Below are 21,666 nucleotides of genomic sequence, written 5' to 3'. Positions count from 1 at the left end.
GACAAGAGAGCACCTAAACACTGGCCGCCTTCACAAAAAGAAAGAAGGAAGAAAGAAAGAAAGGAAGAAATGAAGGAAGGAAAGAAAGACAGGTAGGTAAGAAAAGAAAAAGAAAGAAAATAGCAAAACATCACTGCCAGAAGAAAAACAATGTTACAGAAAGTATTAGAACGTATTTCAGCAAGCTCAGAAATACAAGTTCAGTGTAATTAAAATAACTGATTTAAACCACTACCGTTTGAAATATTTCTTTGAATGTTTTTAAAACAAGTCTCTTATGCTGATTTTTTTTTAAAAATAAGAATTATAATAATACAATATAACATTACATTAAACACAGCAAAAACAGTAATATTGTGAAATAATATTACAATTTGAATATATTTTTAAAAATGTTATATAATTATAATTTATTGCTGTGATGGGAAAACTGAATTTTCAGCATCGTTAAAGTTACAGAAATGATTCTACTCTGCTGATTTGGGGCTCAAGCAACATTTCTTATTATTATCACGGTTTTAAAAAGTTGTGCTACTTCATATAGTAATATTAGATTTTTTTTTAATGAAAGTAACAGCATTTAATTGAAATAGAAATAGACTTTTTTTTTAAGATTACATATGTTTTACTGTCAATTTTGGTCAATTTAATACATCCATGCTGAATAAAAGTATTAATTCCATCAAAATAAATAAATAAATACATATGTGTGCTTGCTGTTTTTATGATTTGTAAAATGATGCGCCATTAACCTACCATCATGCTAAAGTCACACTCAACTGAAATCAATACAACTACACAGAGTTGTTACCTATGCACAACATCCCAGAACACTTATCACTTTTGATGTTTTGGGATAGTAAGGATGCTGTCTTTTTAGGCAGCTCACTACATTTTGGAACAGAGTTACAAACTTTGCCTGTCCGTCTGAAATAGTCTTGTTTTGTCATGTCATTGTCCTCATTTGTAAATCACTTTGGATAAAAGCGTCTGCTAAATGACAACATGTAAATGTCATGTATATTAACTATTCATTTGTATTAATTACTATTGACTTCCGTAGTTAACTGTCATGTCAATAAAGCAGAATAAAGAAGAGAGAGAGTGTAAGTGTCAGTGATTCATCCTCTCCTCCTCACATGTTCTAGCTGTCTGAGTGCTGCAATGCTTTTCCTGTCAGACTAAAGGAGTGACACACCCAAATCCATTCTGTCTCTCTACCTCATTGTCTCTGTCTTTCTCCAGGAAGTGGCGTGCGACATGGCTGGGGAGAATGTTCCGAAGCATGTTCTCATTGTGTTCACGCAGCTCTCGCATCTCATTTATCTCTTCTTTCGCCTGTACACGCCATAGGAAGTCCAGACGAGCAGTATACTCCAGCTGAGAGACAGAGAGAATAAAGCTAGTCAGAACTAAAACAGATCACACAGTCATTGGCAGAGAAAGATTGCCATAATCTATGGCTGTACAAGTCAGAGAGAAGCTCAATAACTGACCAGATACACACACATATCATCTGATCACACTTCAAGACTGAATGTTTGTCTGCACAAATGCAAAAAATATTATGAATTTGCCCCTGCTACTAAACTCAGAAAAGACATACAGAGGGGGACAAAATATGAATTACATAAAATATATAGCAGGAAGTTTCTTATGCTCACCAAGGCTGCATTTTTTTGGATCAAAACAGAAAAAACAGTAATATGGTCAAATATTATTACAATTCAAATATCTGTTTTCTATTTCAATATATTTTAAAACATAATTTATTCCTGTGATGCAATGCTGAATTTTCAGCATCCATTACTTTAGTCTTAAGTGTCACATAATGCTTCAGAAATCATTCTGTTATTCTGATTTGATGATGAAGAAACTTGCTGAAAATATTTATTTGCAATTTACAAATTTGTTGAAATGATTTTTGTAGCTTTGTAGCATTATACACATATTTTCTGTCACTTTTAACCTATTTAATGTGCTGTAGTTGAATAAATGTGACTATCCTCAAATCATACATACATACATACATATACATATATAATATATAAGAAGAAAAGACTTTAAGTTTCAAAGAAAAGAGAGACAAAAAATGGGTATATCTAATAACTGTCAGCAATACTAGGCAGATAAATCGCAAATACACACTCAGCAAACACAATCCAGTCACTGGAAAAAAAGACACACACAAATCCTAGCAACCAGAAGAGAAAGCATCTGTAGGTAATCAGTGACAGAAAAGATGCACAGATGTTCACTTTCTTCTTAAATTTGGAAAATAACTCATAATCAGAAAAAATTAAAATGTACAAATGCTTTACAACATTGATTCCTGATGTTCTTATAGAGGTTTATCTTTAAAAAATATCTTTTTTTTTTTTTTTACAAAAGCTTTAACTCCCCACATCTTACTATTTACAATGCCATTCAATTGCATCAATGTCAACATTTCTACGTTACGTTAAGTGCTTTAGCTCATTTTAGTAGGTGTGATTTTGTCCCATTGCTCCATGCAGTTTTGCAGGTTTGTTGAGGTTAATCAGATTTCATTTTCCAACAGTGCCATATTCTCAGCTGAATTATACTAGTCGTTAACTAGACCACTATAGGTTATTCACATTTTATTATTATTTTATTAATGCCGAGCCCCAGAGCGAGATACCATAAACCTTGTTACCAATCCACACTGAATGAATAGCTTGTTTTACATTTGGACAGCACATATAAATGTATTTCTTCTGGTTAAGTTAGCTCTATTTACACCTGGTATAAAGATTGATCTCAAGTGATCAGATCAAGTGGTAAACTGATGCATTTTTGCTGTTTATATCTGGAGAAGTGTCACAGATGTGTCTCCTGTGACCACTAGTGTTCAGTTTCAATAGGAGGGTCTCTGATTTCATGAATACACAAATCACTCACAGTGTTTGTGTTATTGCACGTATAAGACCAAGAAGGGCTGTCTATGAGGCATCAGGACAGATTACAGTTTACACTATAAATCTGACCACATCTGGTACAGTATGTGGTTTCAGTAACTGGATTGTGAATAAAGTCAACATTCAGTTTCACTTGCTGGCCTAAGACTTCTTTAGAGCTTTTAAAGTCTCTGTCTTGATTTCGCAAATTGATATGTGGGACAGTCTGCATCTGGGTCATTTCTACTTCCTGGTAACTAAACCAGCACAGGTTTGTGCCCTCTGCCCAATTTATGCATTTGCTCTACTCCATTTAACTTTCTTCAGAACACAATCTACATTCACAGCTGTCCTTCAGATTCACAAGATGAATCATGATTTTTTTAGATGGGACTATCAGAGCAATATAAAACATCACATTTAAAGTGCTTTGAAATGTCACAGACAGTTTAATGAGGGTTTAAGATTTTCTCCTCCAATCTAAACTCCAACTTTACTCTCTTAAAAGGACAAAATAAACCACCTTTCCAAAGGTCAATAAATGTTTTAAATGCTTTTGAAAGAAGTCTCTTATGCCTAAGGCTGGATTTATTTGATTAAATAGTCTAAAAGATATGGTGAAATATTTTTTACAATTAGTTTTTTTACATTTAAAATGAATTAAAATGAACACAATTCCAAATACATTGAATTTTCAGCAGCCATTATTTCAGTATGTGTTGTGTCACATGATCCTCCAGAAAAAAATATTGATATGTTGATTTGGTGCTCAAACATTTCTTATTAAAATCAATGTTAAAACATACACTTTTTATCCCCCGATGAATAAAAAGTTCAAAAGAACAGCATTTATTTGAAATGTTAAATATTTACTGACACATTTTTGATAATTTAATGATTCCTTACAACAACAAAAAAATTAATTTCTTTAAAGAATTTCTTTTTGGAGCTTGACTACTTCTTACAACCATCTATCTCTACTGCATGAAAAAACAGCCGAGATATTCTGAAAGCTAAAAATCTCCTTTTGTCCTCAAGCAACACGAGTAGATGATGACATCATTTTAGACATCACTGATTTTTTTTTTTCATACACTGTACGCAGTAAGCACCCTTAAATTCCTTGGCAGTGTCATGACCCTTTGTGGTACGTCTCGACTCTAACAGGAAGTGAGCTGTGCTGCATTTCTGATATCTCTGTTCAACCTGGCTTCCATCAGCTCTCTTCCAGCCAAAGAGCTCCAACAAGGTCCCACCTAATTAAGCAGTAACACACGCTCATCTGCATACATTAATATCCAGCTTTAATTGGAACTGTTTCACAAAGGGGTCCAGATTGAAAAATTAATTTACTAACAGTCAGAGTGTGATGTAAGTGTTTATGCATGTGTATGAGTGTAAAATGCATGAGTGTGTTTGCATTTATTTGTGAATGCTCTCAAAGATGATTTTATGAGGAGTAATTATGCAAGTGGGGCAGATAGGGGTGTACGACTGTCCGACTGATTATTAAAAACACATCAATAAGACTAACCTCCATTAACCTCTAAAACACATGCGCGCACACACACACACACACACACACACACACACACACACACACACACACACACACACACACACACACACACACACACACACACACACACACACAGACACACAGACACACACAGAGATGAACCCACACACTCAGACATTAGACAATTAAGGCAGAGCATATCAAGCAAGTTACTTTTGACAAAAGAAAAACTGTAAAAAAAGAGTTTAATACAAATGAGTTTTAGAAGTTTTAGGTGTCTTGGGAGGGCCGGTTTTGAATCTCGCTGCTGTCTGGAGTGGTCCGGGACTTTATCGCTATCGGAACAGTAATTTAAATGGTTAAAGTCTGGCTGGTGGAAGAACAGCTGTTACAATAATGGCTAAAATGAATGCATTGTCTTCTTCATGATAAAATGATGTGCTAAGCTCTTCGGTGGTGACATTCTGGTCCTTAAGCCTCTCACTCAGCAGATAATACAAAAGTTATATCCCTCATGCCTTATTCCCTTGAGCAAGGCATGTACCTGCGTTCACAGTTTAATCAAGGGGAACATGTGCTGAATTTAAGCCATTTTATTGCCTTATCAGAGCTCAGTAGACTCATTGGAGTTCTCCATTTATAGAAAGTCTAAATGTTACTCCTAAAATCTTTAGAGAGACTAAAGAGACACAGTAAAGGCACACTGTTTAATATCAGTTCTGTCTACACTGCAAAAATAACTTCTTTGTATGTTTTAATTATACAGTTTTGTACAATTTCTTAAAATCCTTAAAACAAGAAATTTTCTTAAGAAGCCACAATGCATAATATATTTCAGAAAAAAAATTCAATTTTGTCTTACTCCACTGATAATTTTTTAATGGAGACCCTTAGATGACAAAAATATGACATGAGAGGAAAATTATATTTCAATGCTTTTGCATTGGCTCACAAAACATTTAAAATCTTTTGCAAAAGTATTGCATTGCCCCAAACTTTGTTTGTTCACAAAATAATTTAATTTTTCCCTCATTTTAATTCCCTCACAAAAGTTTTGTGAGCATCAAAAAACACTGAAATATAATTTTCCTATTCTCTCAGTGTTTCTCCCCCATTACCGTGTCCCATTAGGGGATTTCTTTAAGAATAAGAAACAGGCTGTTTTTTTGCATGTCTCTTCAAATGCAAATGAGCTGCTGCTCCCCACCCCCTTTTTCCAGAAAAGAGCTGTGCCTTTACAGCTGGTATCTCAGATACTATGCTAAAAAACATCTGTTTGGTTTTAATTATAATGTCTATCGCACTGAAATCATGTGTTTTAACAGTTTAAACTTCTGATATACAGTAATATACAGCCGGGAAAAATAATAATTTTATATTAGATTTGTGTATTAAGTGATAGCAGCATAATACAGTACCTATAACTGCTGTTATAATTATAATCCAAACAATAAAATAAAAGCAGAAAATCACTCACTGCTCATGCAGAATAACATATAGCGTTAATAAAAAGACATTTCTTACTTGAATGCTGCTTTTAAATGTTCTAGCATGAAGATAACGAAGATAACGAACGGCTTGTTCTGAGAGACTGCTTATTCTTTATAGGGATATCATTATATAGTGTTTGTGTTCACACACTGTCAACACACATTTATGTTCAAACAACAAGAAAAAGTGAATTTAGCATAATAGGTGTCCTACAAATTTGCAATAAATGCAGGATAACAAGTATTAATTACTAGTGCAGTGTTGCATCAACTAATTATCTTGTTTTACAAATGAAATTGAGAAATTTTAATTAATTAATTAATTTATTTATTTATTTATTATTTTTCTTATCAAATTTGAAGATATTTTTGCAGTGTAGAAGCAATTTAATAATAACATAGTTTTAAATAACTGTAACTATACATACAGTAGGCTTCAAAGGATGAGAGCTAGTTAAACAAGTTAAACTTTTGATTAAATAGTAAATAAATAAAATAGAACATACATTTTAAAAACTCGTTTAACAACACGTCTCTGTCTTATTTTTTTTTTTTCAAAATCTTTTTAAATTTAATGTTGATTCCCAAATTATCAGTGTGTTCTCAGACTTTTGCACCCCACTGTATATGCAAATAAATGTCTCATAAAAACAACAGCATATGAGGAATAAAGCCTTACTGACACTGACCTGCGGTGACAAAGTGCTTGTTCATTCATCTGACACACATACACACCAAGATGAGCATACAGTAAATAGGAAATGATCAAATCTGTGTCCATGAAACACACACCAAGTCCCATTCCACAGGCCAAGCACTGCCAGTGGCACCGCCTGCCTAAAAGACATGCTGTTGCCATAGATACGAGGAGGGGGCAAATACGGGTAAGCAGGTTATAGCTGGACCCAACACATGGCACAAGCACAAAGCATTTTGGTCATAAGTGAGCACCATACTCCTTAATCAGAGTAGCGCCGACACCATACACACACACACAAACTCAGCAGCGCTCATTTCTCTTTCTCTCTCGCTCATCACCACTTGGACCAGCTCTTTCCCCTGATCTACGGCATCAAAGACAACAATCAGTAGAGTGAACTTAAAAAGATCCGCACACAGGGTGCGTCAGAGAGAAAGCAGGGCTTTTATATATTGACTGTGAGACCTTATGAAGCAGCCAATAACTTGCAGCCGTTTCTTAGAAACGTGACATTATAAAATAGGCACTGAATGGCCCCTGATCCGCTGTCAGGTTAGCGTTTGTGTGCGTGTCTGTTACCTGTTGGCCGTGGTAGAACACCGCTAAAAGGAACATCGCCATGAGAAGCAGAGACGTTTCCTTGGTTCCCAGGAAGCTTTTGCTGTAACCAGAGAAACAGTAAAGAAAGTCTCATGAGTTCTTCAGCATGTTTATAATGTCCACAGTGCAGTTAGCTAAGAGAAACATCTGTCATAAATGTCATAAAGAGTCTTGATGATATAATCACAGTGTACACTGTTTGTCAAACACTTACAGTATGATATCTGTTAAGAAAAATTATTTGTTTGTAAAAGGGTCATGAACTGCATGAATTACTTTGTACTGTTCTCTGAGGTCCACTTTTTTTTTTTTTACATCAAAAAACATACATTTAGAAGTAAAAGGCTATTTTCTATCCCGTTTTTAACTTCCATCTTCCGAAAACTCTGTTTGAATAGACTTAGCGGATTGTAGACTCAGAATGAAAATGCCCACTGCTATGATTGGCTAATAGTTCACATCCTTCATAGATGGACACTGTGATAGGTTAAAATGCATAAATAGTCAGTATATATATCAAACGATCTGTAATAATAGACAAAGTCTCTGTCGCCTCTGGCTTGCTTAGTTGGGGACACTTAATATCCAGCGATATCGTCGACTTGATTGCACAGATACTATTTAAACTGAATTGAGCTGGATGAGAACATCACTGAACTCAGAGATGAACTGCCTTTAAATAAAAATTGAGTGTTTACTATTTTGCATTATTTTTTATTTAATACTGTAATACTATTTAACTGCTTTGACACAATCTGTATTGTTAAAAGCACTATATAAATAAAGGTGACTTGTCTAGACACAGCAATAGTGACCATGTAATAAAAACAGTTACTCACACTTTTGTGGTGAGGCAGTACTGTTGAATCCAAAACAACCGGAACAGCATTGTTTTTTAGTTTCAATCTTTCTGAAAATTCTGCGTCAAATTGTGCCTTGTTTGCAAATGAATCCGCAGTAAAATGAAGTTCTTACTGACATGGTCTGGCACTTCATTAAAAATAAAGTTAATCAAATAAAGTTTATTGTTTGGTTTCTAAATAAACCTGGGTTCGCCCATCTTTTTATTTACACTGCATGCGTGAATCGGTGGGCGGGGCTAAACAGGCAGTGATGTAGAAGCAGGCGTTCATCTTTTGTGGAGGCAGTGCTTAGACTGCCTTCAGTTTAAGCTGTTTTCTCTATTTAACACAGCCTTTCTTAATAAATAAAAAAACAGACTGACCCAAACTTTTGGCAGTTTATGTGGGTGGTACCACAAGTGTATGTGCATGTTATCAGACAGCAAAATTGCAACCATTTCAGGGTTTAAACCTATAAACTTACAGCTGCCATACAAAATTTTTGACCACCAGGCAATACTGTACCACCCACGTTTACTTTCTGGTTTAAGGTGTCCTTTTCATTAAGACTTTGCAAAGAAATTTATGACTGGCTGACGTCAATCATAATACTTACAGAAATCTATTAAAACACTCAAAGACTGCTACTTTAGAAACAGCATGACATTAATTGCTATTATCTTATAGTTGGTCCACGTCATCTTACGAACTTGCTTGAGTCATCACAATTACATCCATACTGTTAAAGTGTGATGTATAATTTTGCTCTTTCTAATTTATTCCTTAATGGTTCCTGAATGGCACAATGTGGGAGTCTGCATACCTCTGATTAAGTGTAAGTGTGTCATAGCGGATGAACAGTGGTGTGTAGAGGGCCTCGGTCAGCACTGCGTAGATAGCGATCATGATCAGCAGGATGGCCAGCTTCAGAACCGAGTTCAGTCTGAGGAACACTGCACACGTCACCATCGCCAACACTCCAGTAAACACGAAATACTGTCAATAAATGGGCAGACAACGTCACCATTAGCAGCCCATCGATGTACAGTCAAGAAATTTATTTGAAAAAGGTTTACACATTTGCTATAATTGTATCAATCCTTTTAACAGACTGAAACTGGCAAGAAGCTGGGGGTCTGATTGTGTAGGAGGCAGTGGATGAAAAGACCTCTGGGTAGAAGCAGATATCGGGGATTGAGGCAGATGCATTAAACGTCTGGTTCCTGAACGAGCCGGAATTTTTATCGAAATCACACCAAAGCTACGGTTAAAGAGAAAGAGAGTGCTAATGTTAGAGAATTGATTGCATTTGAGAATTTATCTGTATAAAAGAGCAATATAATTCTATATAATATTCTATTGAAAGCAGTAAATGATAATAAAATGAACAAAGGCTATATAAAAAATTTGATCAGATGTTGTAAATATAATTTAAGCATCATAACAATATAAAATACAGTATGAAAAACTAATGTTTATTTTGAAATTTAATAAAGATGAATTTAAATGAAGATTAAGTGTGATAGAAAAAGTAACTTAAATGTAAAAAAATAGGTAAGTTATAACAACAACAAAAAAATTCCACATTAAATATCGACTTATACAATGCATTTATATACAACAAATATATATATATATATATATATATATATATATATATATATATATATATATATATATATAAATAAATAAATACATAAATAAATAAGTGAACTTGATTTTCGAAGTTAACGAATTTGCAATAGCTAAATGTAAAAAAAAATTAACAATCCAAAGCTGTAAGTCTCTGGGGGATGTTATTTATTTAGGTCATTAAATAAAATTCAATCTATAAAATAGTATAATGAACTATGCAAAAAGCATTTTGAACATTTTATAATACCCCAAAAAGGATTTGTTACATTTAAGTACCCGTTTGCAGATTTTGAGCCATGCATTGTAAAATCCTTTGTCACTAGATTCTAAAATGAAAACAAATTCATTTATACTCCACAGTGGGACTATAATTAGTTTTATAACCCATTTTTAAAATTGGTTTTCATAAGTTGGAATTGGTTCAGCTCGCAAATTAAAACGTTATATATCCACAATAACATTTGCAAGAGTATAATGATGAAATTAAAAATAAAATAAAAAACGTTTGCTCACTATGTTGATCATGGCAGCCAAGAAGTTGATGAGGATGGAGAGGAAGATGACGACGTTCCGTGCAGTGTACGTTTCGTTCACCCAGCAACATGCTTTTCGCAAAACCAGCGGCAAACACTTATAATCCTCCGCCGTTGTCACAACAACAAGGCAACATTGCAGCAAGATGAGGACGGAGAACTGTATCACCATAGTCACCATCCTACAAACATGAGCGATCGCATATTATATGATGCTCTCGTGGGAGAAATCGAATATTCGAGACTGGTGTGGATTACATTTCATTGAAAAAGCCACATTTAACACTATGGGAAATATTAATCCATGACTTCTATGTGCAGTATAAACCCAAACAGATAATGTGTCAACCTCAATGTCCATAGTGGTTATGGCCATCAGTATATCTACATGTTTTACCTTGCAGAGGGAAGTAAGCTCTGTATTCCAGTGATGAAGAAGAGAACAATGAAGGCACACACAAGATTAGACTTAAACACTTCGTCTCGCATCTGGGAATACTGTAGAGGAAACACACACAGAAAAGTAAGGACAAAAATTCCTCTTCACATGAGTACCACAATGACACCATGAAAGCAATGCTAACCACATAGGAAAGAGCTGGGTAGGCGCTCATAAACACACATACTGTACACACAACTCCTGTGCTCTCTGGGTTAGTGAGAAGACGTGTGATGTCAGGGCAACATGGAGGCAGGGCAAACGAAAAATCTCAAGCACAGACAGTGGCACAGAGTCAAAGGCCAAGCAGGGGACAAAGGTCAACTCAAACCGAGGTAAGGGACAAATAAGATTTTAAATAAGATGAAAACATGCATGGTAGTGGATCATGAGTAACCCGAAGGCCCGTCTGTGGGCAAATCCCATTTGTTCAGGAAGAATTAGCGTTCATATGATGAGCCAAGTTCATCAGAGTTGGTCATAGGTGGAGCATGTGTAAGGCTGAAGGCTTAGCCTTCCCCTGGCCATGGGGATTTGGGGCAAAAATTCCCCTCCAAAAACAAATTAAATCTATTATGTCTGTTGCTAACAAAGTGAAAATGAACAGGCAGTGTCGACTGTGGCAACAAATTAAAATCTGCTCGTGTTGCACTGTATTTAATTTTAGAGGTTTTTACAGTGTTGTTCATTTTAACAAATCACACACAATTATGTTGCGCTTAGGAATGCAATGACCAATCAGAGGCGTTCAGATGAGTCATCGCTAAAAACTCCTCAGTTTTGAGTGTGCGTGCGTTCTCTGACTGAATTACGCGAATTCTCTCATCATAAACAACAAAGCGCAGACATACAATGTAAGAAAGAGATTCATTTCACAGTGTATACAGCTTCAGTGATTATAACGAACCGTGGAAAGGAAATGTTATACAGCCTAATTATCAATTTCTAATGCTTTTATTAAACAGTAATCACTTCACGATAAATACAAATTCAGCTCCATTAAACATATTTTATTAGCCTACATGACACCGATGTCTGGTTGTTGCCTAAAAAGATGGGTTTATGATGTTTAATACATTTGGCTGCTTTAAGCTTTACCCTGGAGTTGGTTCACCCTCCGCCCATAGAGATTGTGATTAAAACCAATCAATTTAGGAGACCAATCCAATTGGCTAAATTCACAGGCTCATTATACTAAGTGTTGATTTAAATTCACTCTCTTTTTCTTTGTCAGAACCTGCTGATCAGATCAGGAACCAACCTTTTTGTCAGACTAATGGCCAGAGCCGCTCTCAAGTTAAAGAGTCAGTTCAGCCAAAAATCTGTCATTTATTACTCACCCTCATGTCATTCCAAACCTGTAAGAACTTTGTTCATCTTTGGAACAAAAATTAAGATATTTCAATACCTTTGTCATTCAAGGCCCAGAAATGACACATACATTGTACTCATATATTGACTGACACGGAAGAGAAGAAATAATTGAATAAAGTAATTTATTCAAGTTATTTATTTAATTATTAAGTATTCTCGTGGCTTCATAAAATGATGGTTGAACCACTGATGTCACATGGACTATTTTAATGATGTTCTTACTACGTTTCCGTGTCTAGGAACATTTCGGTGGCGTTGATGTCTATGCAGGGTCAGAAAGCTCATAGATGTCATCAAAAGTATCATAATTTGTGTTTAGAAGATGAACCAAGGTCCTATGGGTTTTGAACGACATGAGGGTGAGTACTTAATGACAGAATTTTCATTTTTAGGTGCACTATCCATTTAAAAACTCAAGAACTGGAGCACGATTCATGAATGAAACATTCAGACCATGTCATAAAAATAATCTTTTTGGAGTTTTTATTCATTTTTGGAGCTGTGGTCACTATATATGAACTGTCATTTAATAACTTGGAAGACTCTTCAAAATATAAAACTTTACGTTCCACAGAAGAAAGCCTGCTAGTGAAAATAATAACAGAATTGTGTTTTGGGGAGAGTCAATTGCAATCTAGTGGTGTCTGAAGTGTCATTGCTCCAGCTAGAAAATCCTAATAAAACTGGTGGTAGATGGTTCCTGGGACCATTAATATATGGTGCAAAGATAGTCTAGATAGATGGTCTAGATAGATGATCAATCTGGTTGACCATCTTGAACCAACAAGAAAACAGCAACCATGCTCTGAAAACAGCTGGACCACCTTAACTTGCTTTTTCGGATGGGATATAGTAATTGAGAACATTTTAAACCGCTGTGCATGTTCTAGAAAGTATTGACTCCTATTGCTGGCACATAACGTCCTTTAGTTTACTCATGACAAAAACACTCTCTCGCCTCCATCGCTTGCACCTCCAAAAAATAAAAATAAAGCAAAAAAGAGAGAGCGAGAGAGCAGAGAGGGAGGCAGGATGGCTGGAAGTTGGGAGCAAGCTACCTTGTGCTCCAGCAGTGTTTCTCTAAAGGTGAGAGAGAAGGGGGAGATATGTTCTTGGCGGAGCTTGTCCCCGCTGCGCAGGGCGATGGCGCTCTGCATGCGAGCGTTAATTTCCTGTGAGCCGGCGCGCACATGCAGGGCTTGAGCCAGGTGGTTGGGGAGCAGGTTAATGGAGTGACGTGTGAGCGCAGCCAGAGTCTACAGAGGAAAAGCACATGCAGCGCCCATGAGTCTAAGAGAGTGAGTGTTTGTTTGTGTGTGTGTGTGTGTGTGTGTGTGTGTTGGTTTGTATCTGTTCATTCAAGAGCTCTGCACAATATGAATGTATGACAATCAAAGAAATATTAAAAAAGGATTGCACAAACACATGCACGTTTACTTATCTAATGCAGGACAAATTACAGACTTCTAATTTTTATATAAGGTTAAATATAAATATGTATCAGCCCAAACTCTATGCCTTATTTAATTTAAGAAATGTTTTCCCAAATACAGCATCCCCAACGGTGGTTTTACCATAGTAACTTCACTTCTCATGACAGTTTTGTCCCCAAACGACAGCTAAGTAGGCACATACACACACACACACACACACACTCACACACGTATAACACTTGCAAATCACATGATAATTTTTTTGTACAGCGAATGCTCTGGACTGTAAGTAATAGGCTTTTCTAACTGCCTACAGCTCAGTCCATCTCTTAGAGTGGATCTAGAAAATCAACACACAATTGAAATGTCTAATAATTCCACTGCCTTTATCCCGGAAAGCCAGACCTTTTATATCAAATATTTTAGGCATCAAAATATGAGGCTGTTCTAGTTAGTTCTCTCTGCTGGAAAATCCAGTTAAAACCAGGTTGATTGCTGATTGTTCATGTTTTCTATATGGTCTATGGTTGATTGATGGTGGCGGCAAGGGAAGGGAAGAACTCTTTATCATGTGCTGAAAACACCACATTGTGTTCATATGACCTATACAAAATATTTTCAGCAAACTTTGTTATACATGTTGAAGATTTGTACAGTAGTGGCCAAAAATGTTAGAACACTTGGCGTATTTAAGAGATTTCAGTTGTTTTTGTTAAACTGGTTATTATAATAATATCCATAAAACTAACTATTGCCTGAACTAAGTGCGATGGAAGAAATCTGCTGAAACATTGAAAATGATGGACTAGCCCCCTCAAAATCTGGACCTCAACCCCAATGAGCAAATTTGGGGTTAGTTGGAAAATAAACTGGAAAGATCTATTGTACATTCAAAGGAAAGCATATGGCTTGAGTTACAGAAGGCAGGGGATAACATTGAGATTCTCCGAAAATATATTGACTCTATGCCAGGGATGTGCTGCTGTAATTGCTGCAAAAGGTAGACATACCAAATATTAAAGTTAAAAGTGGATAAAAACAGTACAACTCACTTCATCTGATATTTGTTGTGCTCAGAGCAACCATCTGCTTTTTTCATGAACATTATGAAATGAAATCATGTTTTGGAGGCAAAAAAGGGTCAATCTTCAGATCTGTCAGGTGTTCTAACATTTTTACCCATCACTGTATATCATCCAATGTCAACTGATCCAAATCCAATACCAAGACAAGACTGTGTTACATATACATGCTTCGAATGTAAACAGCTTGGTTGATAATAATGTGAGCAATTTAGCTTGGCTAATAAAATAAAAACTACTAAATAAAAAATAGAAAGATAATGTCAATTTTATTTTAAAATGTTAAAATTATGCAACATTTGGAAGTTGAATTTCCAGAAAAAGTAACTATCATGATATAAGTTTTATCACACTATGACAGTATTTTGTTCTGAACATGTCCCTTGTATGGTGGCTCTTGTTTACAAAAACCATTTGAAAGAAGCTTAGTTTAAACCTTACTGAATCAGCCAACCTGTGTCAAGACGGCTGTTTTAGAAGCATAATGCTGAAGAAAGTTATTACATGGAAGAATGGGAGAAGACCTCCATGTGTGTAGGTCACCAAACACATTTCTTTACAGAAAACCCAGTAACAACCATATATAATCACATATATGAACTGGAAGTAAAATTAAATCTTTTTTCTCTCTCCATCACAGTGTAGGCATGTGTTGCATTGTATTTGAGCATGTTTAACAGTGGAAATGTCAGCACAAGGGTGGAGGTCAAATTGAAGGATGACTAGCAGAGGATATTGCATTAAAAAGATCTGACACAGACGTTTGATTTTGTTTTGACCGCTGAAAGTATCTTTAAAGAGGACTATCATCTGTGCCGCGAGCTGAAGCTGTGGTCACTGTGAGCTGTGAGTCATCTAGAGAAACACTAGAATTACAAAACTCACACACAGACTGACTCTCATACATACACAATGGACGATTCACACACAACATACATAGACATGGTGTCGTTTCACCCAAAAATTCATAAGATACATACTGTATACTTTTTTTTCTAATTTTCTTATCTGTGGAAGATAAAAAGTCTTACGGGTTTGCTTATGGTAAAAGGGTGAGTAAATGGAGAAAGGTTTAGGTGAAATATACCTTAAAGTTAAACTTAATGGTGTTTGTTTTAAAACAAGACATAATAAAATATTTTACAAAAACATGCTTGCTTGTTTTAAATAATAAAACTTTACATATAATGGAAACTAATTGTATTTGGGCAATTTCTACAACTACAGCTGTGGTTACTCTGTTAGGACACCTGTGTGAATTTAAGGGGTAGGGAATTTATATATTCACTGAAATAACAGTAAAAATGTTCAAAATTATAGCAAATTTTCATACATTTTTAAGTGTGGGTTAAGTGCCCAAATAATTTTTTGGGCACTGTATATGGACTTTTCATTCATCAGATGTTAGTTCTACAACAGTGTTTGCTCATATGTGTGTAATCGGAATTATATTAACTGATGTGGACAAATCTGTTGAGATTAGGGACTGTTAATCTAGTGTTAGCACTGGGATTTTCACTGAAAGAGTTTTTTAACAGCAGTGTGTGAAAGGTGTATAACTGCCATGAGTGCCTTGAGAAAACATTCAATAAATGTTCTTCTAACAAGTGAAAGGAATGAAAATTGACAATATCTTATGGCCTTGAAGACCTGAAGGGTCTTTTGACAATTTTTTCTATATTCAATAAGAGTATAGCTACTGCTGAGAAAAGTTCTAATTTGACAACAATATTAAACCGCAAAGCTTACCTCATACGTAATTTCCTCTGAAACTGCTTCCGTTTACAATAGTGAGCGCAAGCTAGATTCAAGTTATCATTACGGTTTGAATATGAATATTTTTCTTACAAAACTGCATTGTTTCAATACAGGAGGCCTTTGTTCATTAATCTTTTTTTATCTAATAAATGCAGCCTTGGTGAGAATAAGAAATTTCCTTCAAAAACATTTTAAAAATCTTTACTGAATGGTTGTTTAAATTAGTAAAAACTGGGGCTTTCAATTTAATAAATTAATTTAATACAATTATCATTAATCATCCCCCCTGATTCTTCAAATTATACTTTTAGAGTGAGTAAAGAGTGATTTACATTCATTATCCTCATGCTTAATTCTCCTCCAACAACTATCAAAAATTGACACAATTTGCACTACAATTCAGATGCATGCAAGTTATACTTTTCAATCTCACTGTGAACAGATAAGCAACACCGTTTTCTTTTGAATCAAACTTCATATGACTTTTTTCCTGACTAAGGTGTTTGCATCAATGTTTTCCATTCTGGTTGAGGTATTAGTCAGATTATGAACTGAATGAAACTGAAAAAAATGAGAAATGGAAAAGCTTCTGGGTGGAGATGTCAGAGATTTAATTTGAGTTCTCTTCAATAATCCCGAAGGTGGAAAAAGAAAGCTTTTGAGAGCTCTGATGCTTTTCAGAGCTTCCCGGAATTGCTTATGGGGTGGAGTTTAAATGGCTTTTAATAGTATTGTCTGATGGCAGAATTCATGGGAAGGGCTTCAGACAAAAATTAAATAAAATAAATCACTTTAGGCTCCCCCTATAAGAAGCAAATCTAGGCGGCACATTATTTTTCGAAGTGTCACAGAATAAATGTGTTTTCTTTCTTTGTTTTTAACCACTTCTTCAGTAATACTGTAAATTGTTTATGTCTCTCCTCCTTCTACAGCATTAACATTTGAATCCATCTAGTAGATGTCTTGGGAACTAAGGTTTTAGTTGAGAAATATAAACAATCACAAAGAATTGTTTATTACACAGAATCTGTGCCAGTATATCATGGACCATAACTATATAAGCATCACTCAGCCATTGAATGTAGTTTGGGCTCCTCAATGCATCCTACTGTATAAATGTTGTCATATGTCTTGCACACATCCAATATGTTTTTCTTCATAAGTAACATGCAATTAAATAGCAGATGCTTAATCTTGAACCTTGCATTCTTTCTTATAATGTAGTTAACAGGTTAAGTAAATATATAAATATGCACTATAGTGAATATAATTAACAAAATGCTCCTCTTAAAACAATAGTAAGTTTTTCGAGCTGACTAATGAGCTTCATGTTTATTTCTTACAGTAGTAGTAAAGAGAAAGATATGATAAGTTGACATGCCCCTTGAACTGATGGCACTAAAGCAATCCCTCATGCCACATTAAAGAGCACAAAAAGGTATTTATTGTTTGAATTTTATTATGAATTTGGCAAATTTTAAAAGTCAACAGAGCACAAAGCTCACTGCGATTATTGGATGCAAAGCACACTACAAGTACTATGACGTTCATGCATACAAGAACTGTGTGAACCTGTTATTTCCTCTAAAACTTTCATGTGCAAAACAAGTAGGAAAAAAGGCATGAAGAAGCAAATTAAGTCATAACCGGTAAATGTATATATTCGCCATTGGGGACGTCAGCAAAAATATCACTTGCAAATTATATTTTTGGTCGCAAATGGTACCGTTTTAGGCGCAGCCTGAAGCCTTGATGTTTCAGGGATACTTTAATAAGAGAAGAGACTCTTCTTTTTCTGTAAAGTCTTTGGCTCTACCAACATGGAGGGGCTCCGATAAACAAATACCTGCTGATATATTTCAGTAATATACAGCTTTAAACCTGGAGAGCTCAAAAATGATTTAACAATCAAAATTTAGATCCGTGTTTTGATCTAGATTTATTACTTGATTTTGGAACACAGGCATTGCAGAGGTTTTTTGGCTGATTAATAGTAAATGCTTTCACTACCAAATACAAAAGACAAGGTCTCTGTTAAACTACAAAAGGAAATACTCTCAGGTTGCAGTGTTCAAATGCATGTGTGTCTATGTTTTTGAGTCCATGAAGTTTTAGCATACATACAAAAACACAAGGACTGAGAAACTAAATCCATTAACAGAACCACCCTTCGGCAGAACACACACACCCAAACACCCACTAAAACACACATTCACTCACTCACACACACACACACACACACACACACACCGTGGCTGCAATGCGTCACTGAGAACAAAGCCTGAACAGGAAGACGGAGAAGAGAGAGGGAGAGGATGTGAGATAAAGGAGAAGAAAAGAACAGCAGATGAAAGAGGAGAGAGTATAGAGGGATAAACGGAGCATGAAGGAGAAAAAGGAATCCTGTTACTGCCTTACAGACATTCCTGTTGCCATGGAGACCAGCCCTATAATCTTACATACACACATGAACATGTCAGCATACTTCTGTTTGAACACATCTATAAAAGCTCAGACATACACACGCACTCGTCAAATCAACGCGAAGGCTTGTGCTCTCAGCTGATGTGTAATTGGCTGGTTGCCCTGCCAGTCATACTGTGAGAGCTCTTTGATGTGTTAAGATGACTGCATGACAAAGGCAACAAAAGTGCCGCATTAATCAAAGACAACATTCCCTTATGTTAACCACATCTCCATAGCAACAGCCTGGCAACTCGGCCCACACCAAGAGAGAGTTCTGCATCATAATCAGCAGCACATGCCACAGAAACCTTCTAGAACATTGTTGTGAGCCATTTAGCCCTGAGAACCCTCCAGAACACAGTGCCCGTATTGCAAGCTTGACAATCCAAAAGAATACTGTATTTACCCTACAGCCTTGTAAAAACTCTAAAACCCGGGGTGTGAAACTCAGCTCCTGGAGGGCCACTGTGTGAGAACCCTAAATTTACTCACCTGACTACAAACTTTCAGGCAGGTGTGTTGAAGCTGGATGGAGCTAAACTCTTCTGGAAAGTGGACCTTCAGCTGCTAAGTTTGACAACTCTGCTCTAAAACACTTTGCCTTCCTTACAACTTTGAGAATCAGCTAGAACAGTCCTTACAGAACAAGTTAGAAAAGCAGTTTACTAGACAATTTACTAGAATGTTATTTCTAGCCTTAATCCTTGAGCACTCACTCGAACTCTGTTTCCAGCCTCGAGAGCCCACACAAAAACTGTCCTTACCCTACAGCCTTGAGAACACTAAGAATCAATTAGAACATATTTTTTATGAAACAAATTTGAAAACCACATTGACAGTGGGAACCCTCCAGAAATCTGTCAGTACAGTCTTGAGAATCCACTAAAACATAGTTCCTGTCCTACAGTTTTGAGAACCCTCTAGTACACTGTCTTTACACTATAGCCTTAAGAATCCACTACAATACTTTCCACACCCTATAGCCTTGAGAACCCATTACACCATTGTTTTTACCCTTCAACCATGAAAACCCTTTACACCTTTGTCTTTACCCCACAATCTTGAAAACCAAAACCAGGTACCCAGGAGCAGGGTTGAAAACCTGTTCTAGAGCATGAAGGAAACCTTCTTTCTATAGCCTTAGAATCAACCTCAACCAACAGTCTAGATGGCCTTTTAGAACACTCTCTTCACCCTACAGCCCTAAGACCTTCTAGACTAGAGCACTATACCTGTCCAACAGCACTAAAAAAACATGAGCCATGATAAAGAGATCTAGAGACTTCTGCTTGTACACTGCTTTTTCATTGCATGTTACATTAACACTGAGAAAGGAAAACTGTTCTAAAGGATTCCCAAACCTGCATGCCAGAAACTTTCAGAGTATATATTCACATTTTAACCTTGGGCAGCTACGTTTGCTAAGTAGTTGTCTAGATTTAGGTCATGAAGTGCCTACACACAACTATCCAGAACAAACCAACCATGCAGGAGGAACACAAAAAGAAGACAGAGATGTGGAAAAAAATCAGAAGCTCGCACTGAAATGAAAGACAGGTGCAGTGAACAGATATAGAACCTCAATTTAAGTTCCATTTGCATGCTGTGTGTGTGAGAGGTTCAGAACTGTTGAGGATGCATTAATGCGTGTTTCTTAACTGTGCTTGTTTGGTTGTTTGCTTGTGTGTGTTTTTGCACTCACATTCTGTTTGCCCACTATGTTATGGAAGGGAAGTTCAGGGCTCCATGTTCCCTCCGTGAAGGAAGTGTTAGAGGGTCTGTGATCTGATTGGTTGGTGGAGTCTCTCATGATGTCCTCCGGCAGCGTGAGTAAGCTCTCCTCTGGCTGCTTGATCAGGAAAGTCTCGATGTTATGCCTGCGCAGAAAATCGTTGCGGTCCTTACCGTGACCCTCTTCCACCTCATAATCGCCATTCAGACAGTCTAGAGCCGCTTTAGAGATGTGGATCCTCCTGAGGGGGTTTGAAATTAACTACAGATTCATCTCACACATCCAAAACAAAACACCTTTTTCAAAATGAGAATAAACAAAAACTCAATAAATTTTCTCCCACACAATTACACAAGATTTGAAGGTGTCCATAAAATGCTCACAGCTGAGCATTTTTGAGGGCTAATAGATAATCCCCATTGTACTTCCAAGAGCTTTTGTGTGCACATTTGTGTGTATCTTACCCAGGTATTCCCCCAGACTCCAGTTTGTTGGCTATGTCGACATCCCAAGACCAGACGTCAAATTGCCATTTCCGCAAACCAAGAACTCCGCATAGAACCGAACCAGAGTGGATGCCAATGCGCATGTCTATGTCATGTTTTGTACGTGAGCGCACATACCTAAACATGCAAATACAAAAAGGTTAGGATGGATAGCTAGCTAGCTGTGTTGAAACTCTGTAATGCTGCTGCTAAACAACTGTTGAGCCAGAGTAGTCACACTGAGTTTATAGGCAAGTTGAAGTACACATCATACTATTACTCCTGAACGGGGTAACAGGCAGAAGTAAGTGGCTGTTTATAAAAAGTGGAATCGAGGTCATACTGTCACTGCTGTGTGTGTTGAGTGGTAGTGTGAGTACTGTGATATCTAACAGCACTCACACTAGTGCAGCACACACATACACACCTGCTGAACAAGGGCCTCTCATCTGCCATCTAGTCGGTCTAGTGGCCTCTCTCTGTCATTCATTCACTCACTCACTCACTTTACCTTACTGCAGACATACAGTACTATAGACTTCCATTGTTTTAAATGAATGCTAATAATACCCAATATAGACTTATTCAAATATAACAGCAGATAACAGCCTGTGAAGCACATATTAATGTTAAACAACTCAAATATAACCTGTGAAGCAG

General features: G+C 36.3%; 1 protein-coding gene across 2 annotated transcripts in view; it reads right to left on the bottom strand.

The window, feature by feature from the left end:
- The window catches only part of LOC132096160 (adenylate cyclase type 8-like), a 46,631-nt gene that overhangs the window by 4,633 nt on the left and 20,332 nt on the right, over positions 1-21,666 (bottom strand). The window contains exons 6-14 of one of the 2 annotated variants that reach the window (XM_059501376.1): positions 20,986-21,144; positions 20,492-20,762; positions 13,109-13,306; positions 10,635-10,735; positions 10,218-10,419; positions 9,238-9,330; positions 8,893-9,065; positions 7,207-7,288; positions 1,222-1,380 (exon numbers count right to left, since the gene is read on the bottom strand). In XM_059501376.1, the coding sequence (XP_059357359.1) occupies positions 1,222-1,380; positions 7,207-7,288; positions 8,893-9,065; positions 9,238-9,330; positions 10,218-10,419; positions 10,635-10,735; positions 13,109-13,306; positions 20,492-20,762; positions 20,986-21,144 (1,438 nt within the window). The remainder of the gene's footprint in view (positions 1-1,221; positions 1,381-7,206; positions 7,289-8,892; positions 9,066-9,237; positions 9,331-10,217; positions 10,420-10,634; positions 10,736-13,108; positions 13,307-20,491; positions 20,763-20,985; positions 21,145-21,666) is intronic. The other variant, XM_059501377.1, reaches the window with a different exon arrangement.

Source organism: Carassius carassius, chromosome 20 (assembly GCF_963082965.1).
Source record: "Carassius carassius chromosome 20, fCarCar2.1, whole genome shotgun sequence".
NCBI lineage: Eukaryota > Metazoa > Chordata > Actinopteri > Cypriniformes > Cyprinidae > Carassius > Carassius carassius.
This window is presented reverse-complemented; position numbering and strand designations above follow the sequence as displayed.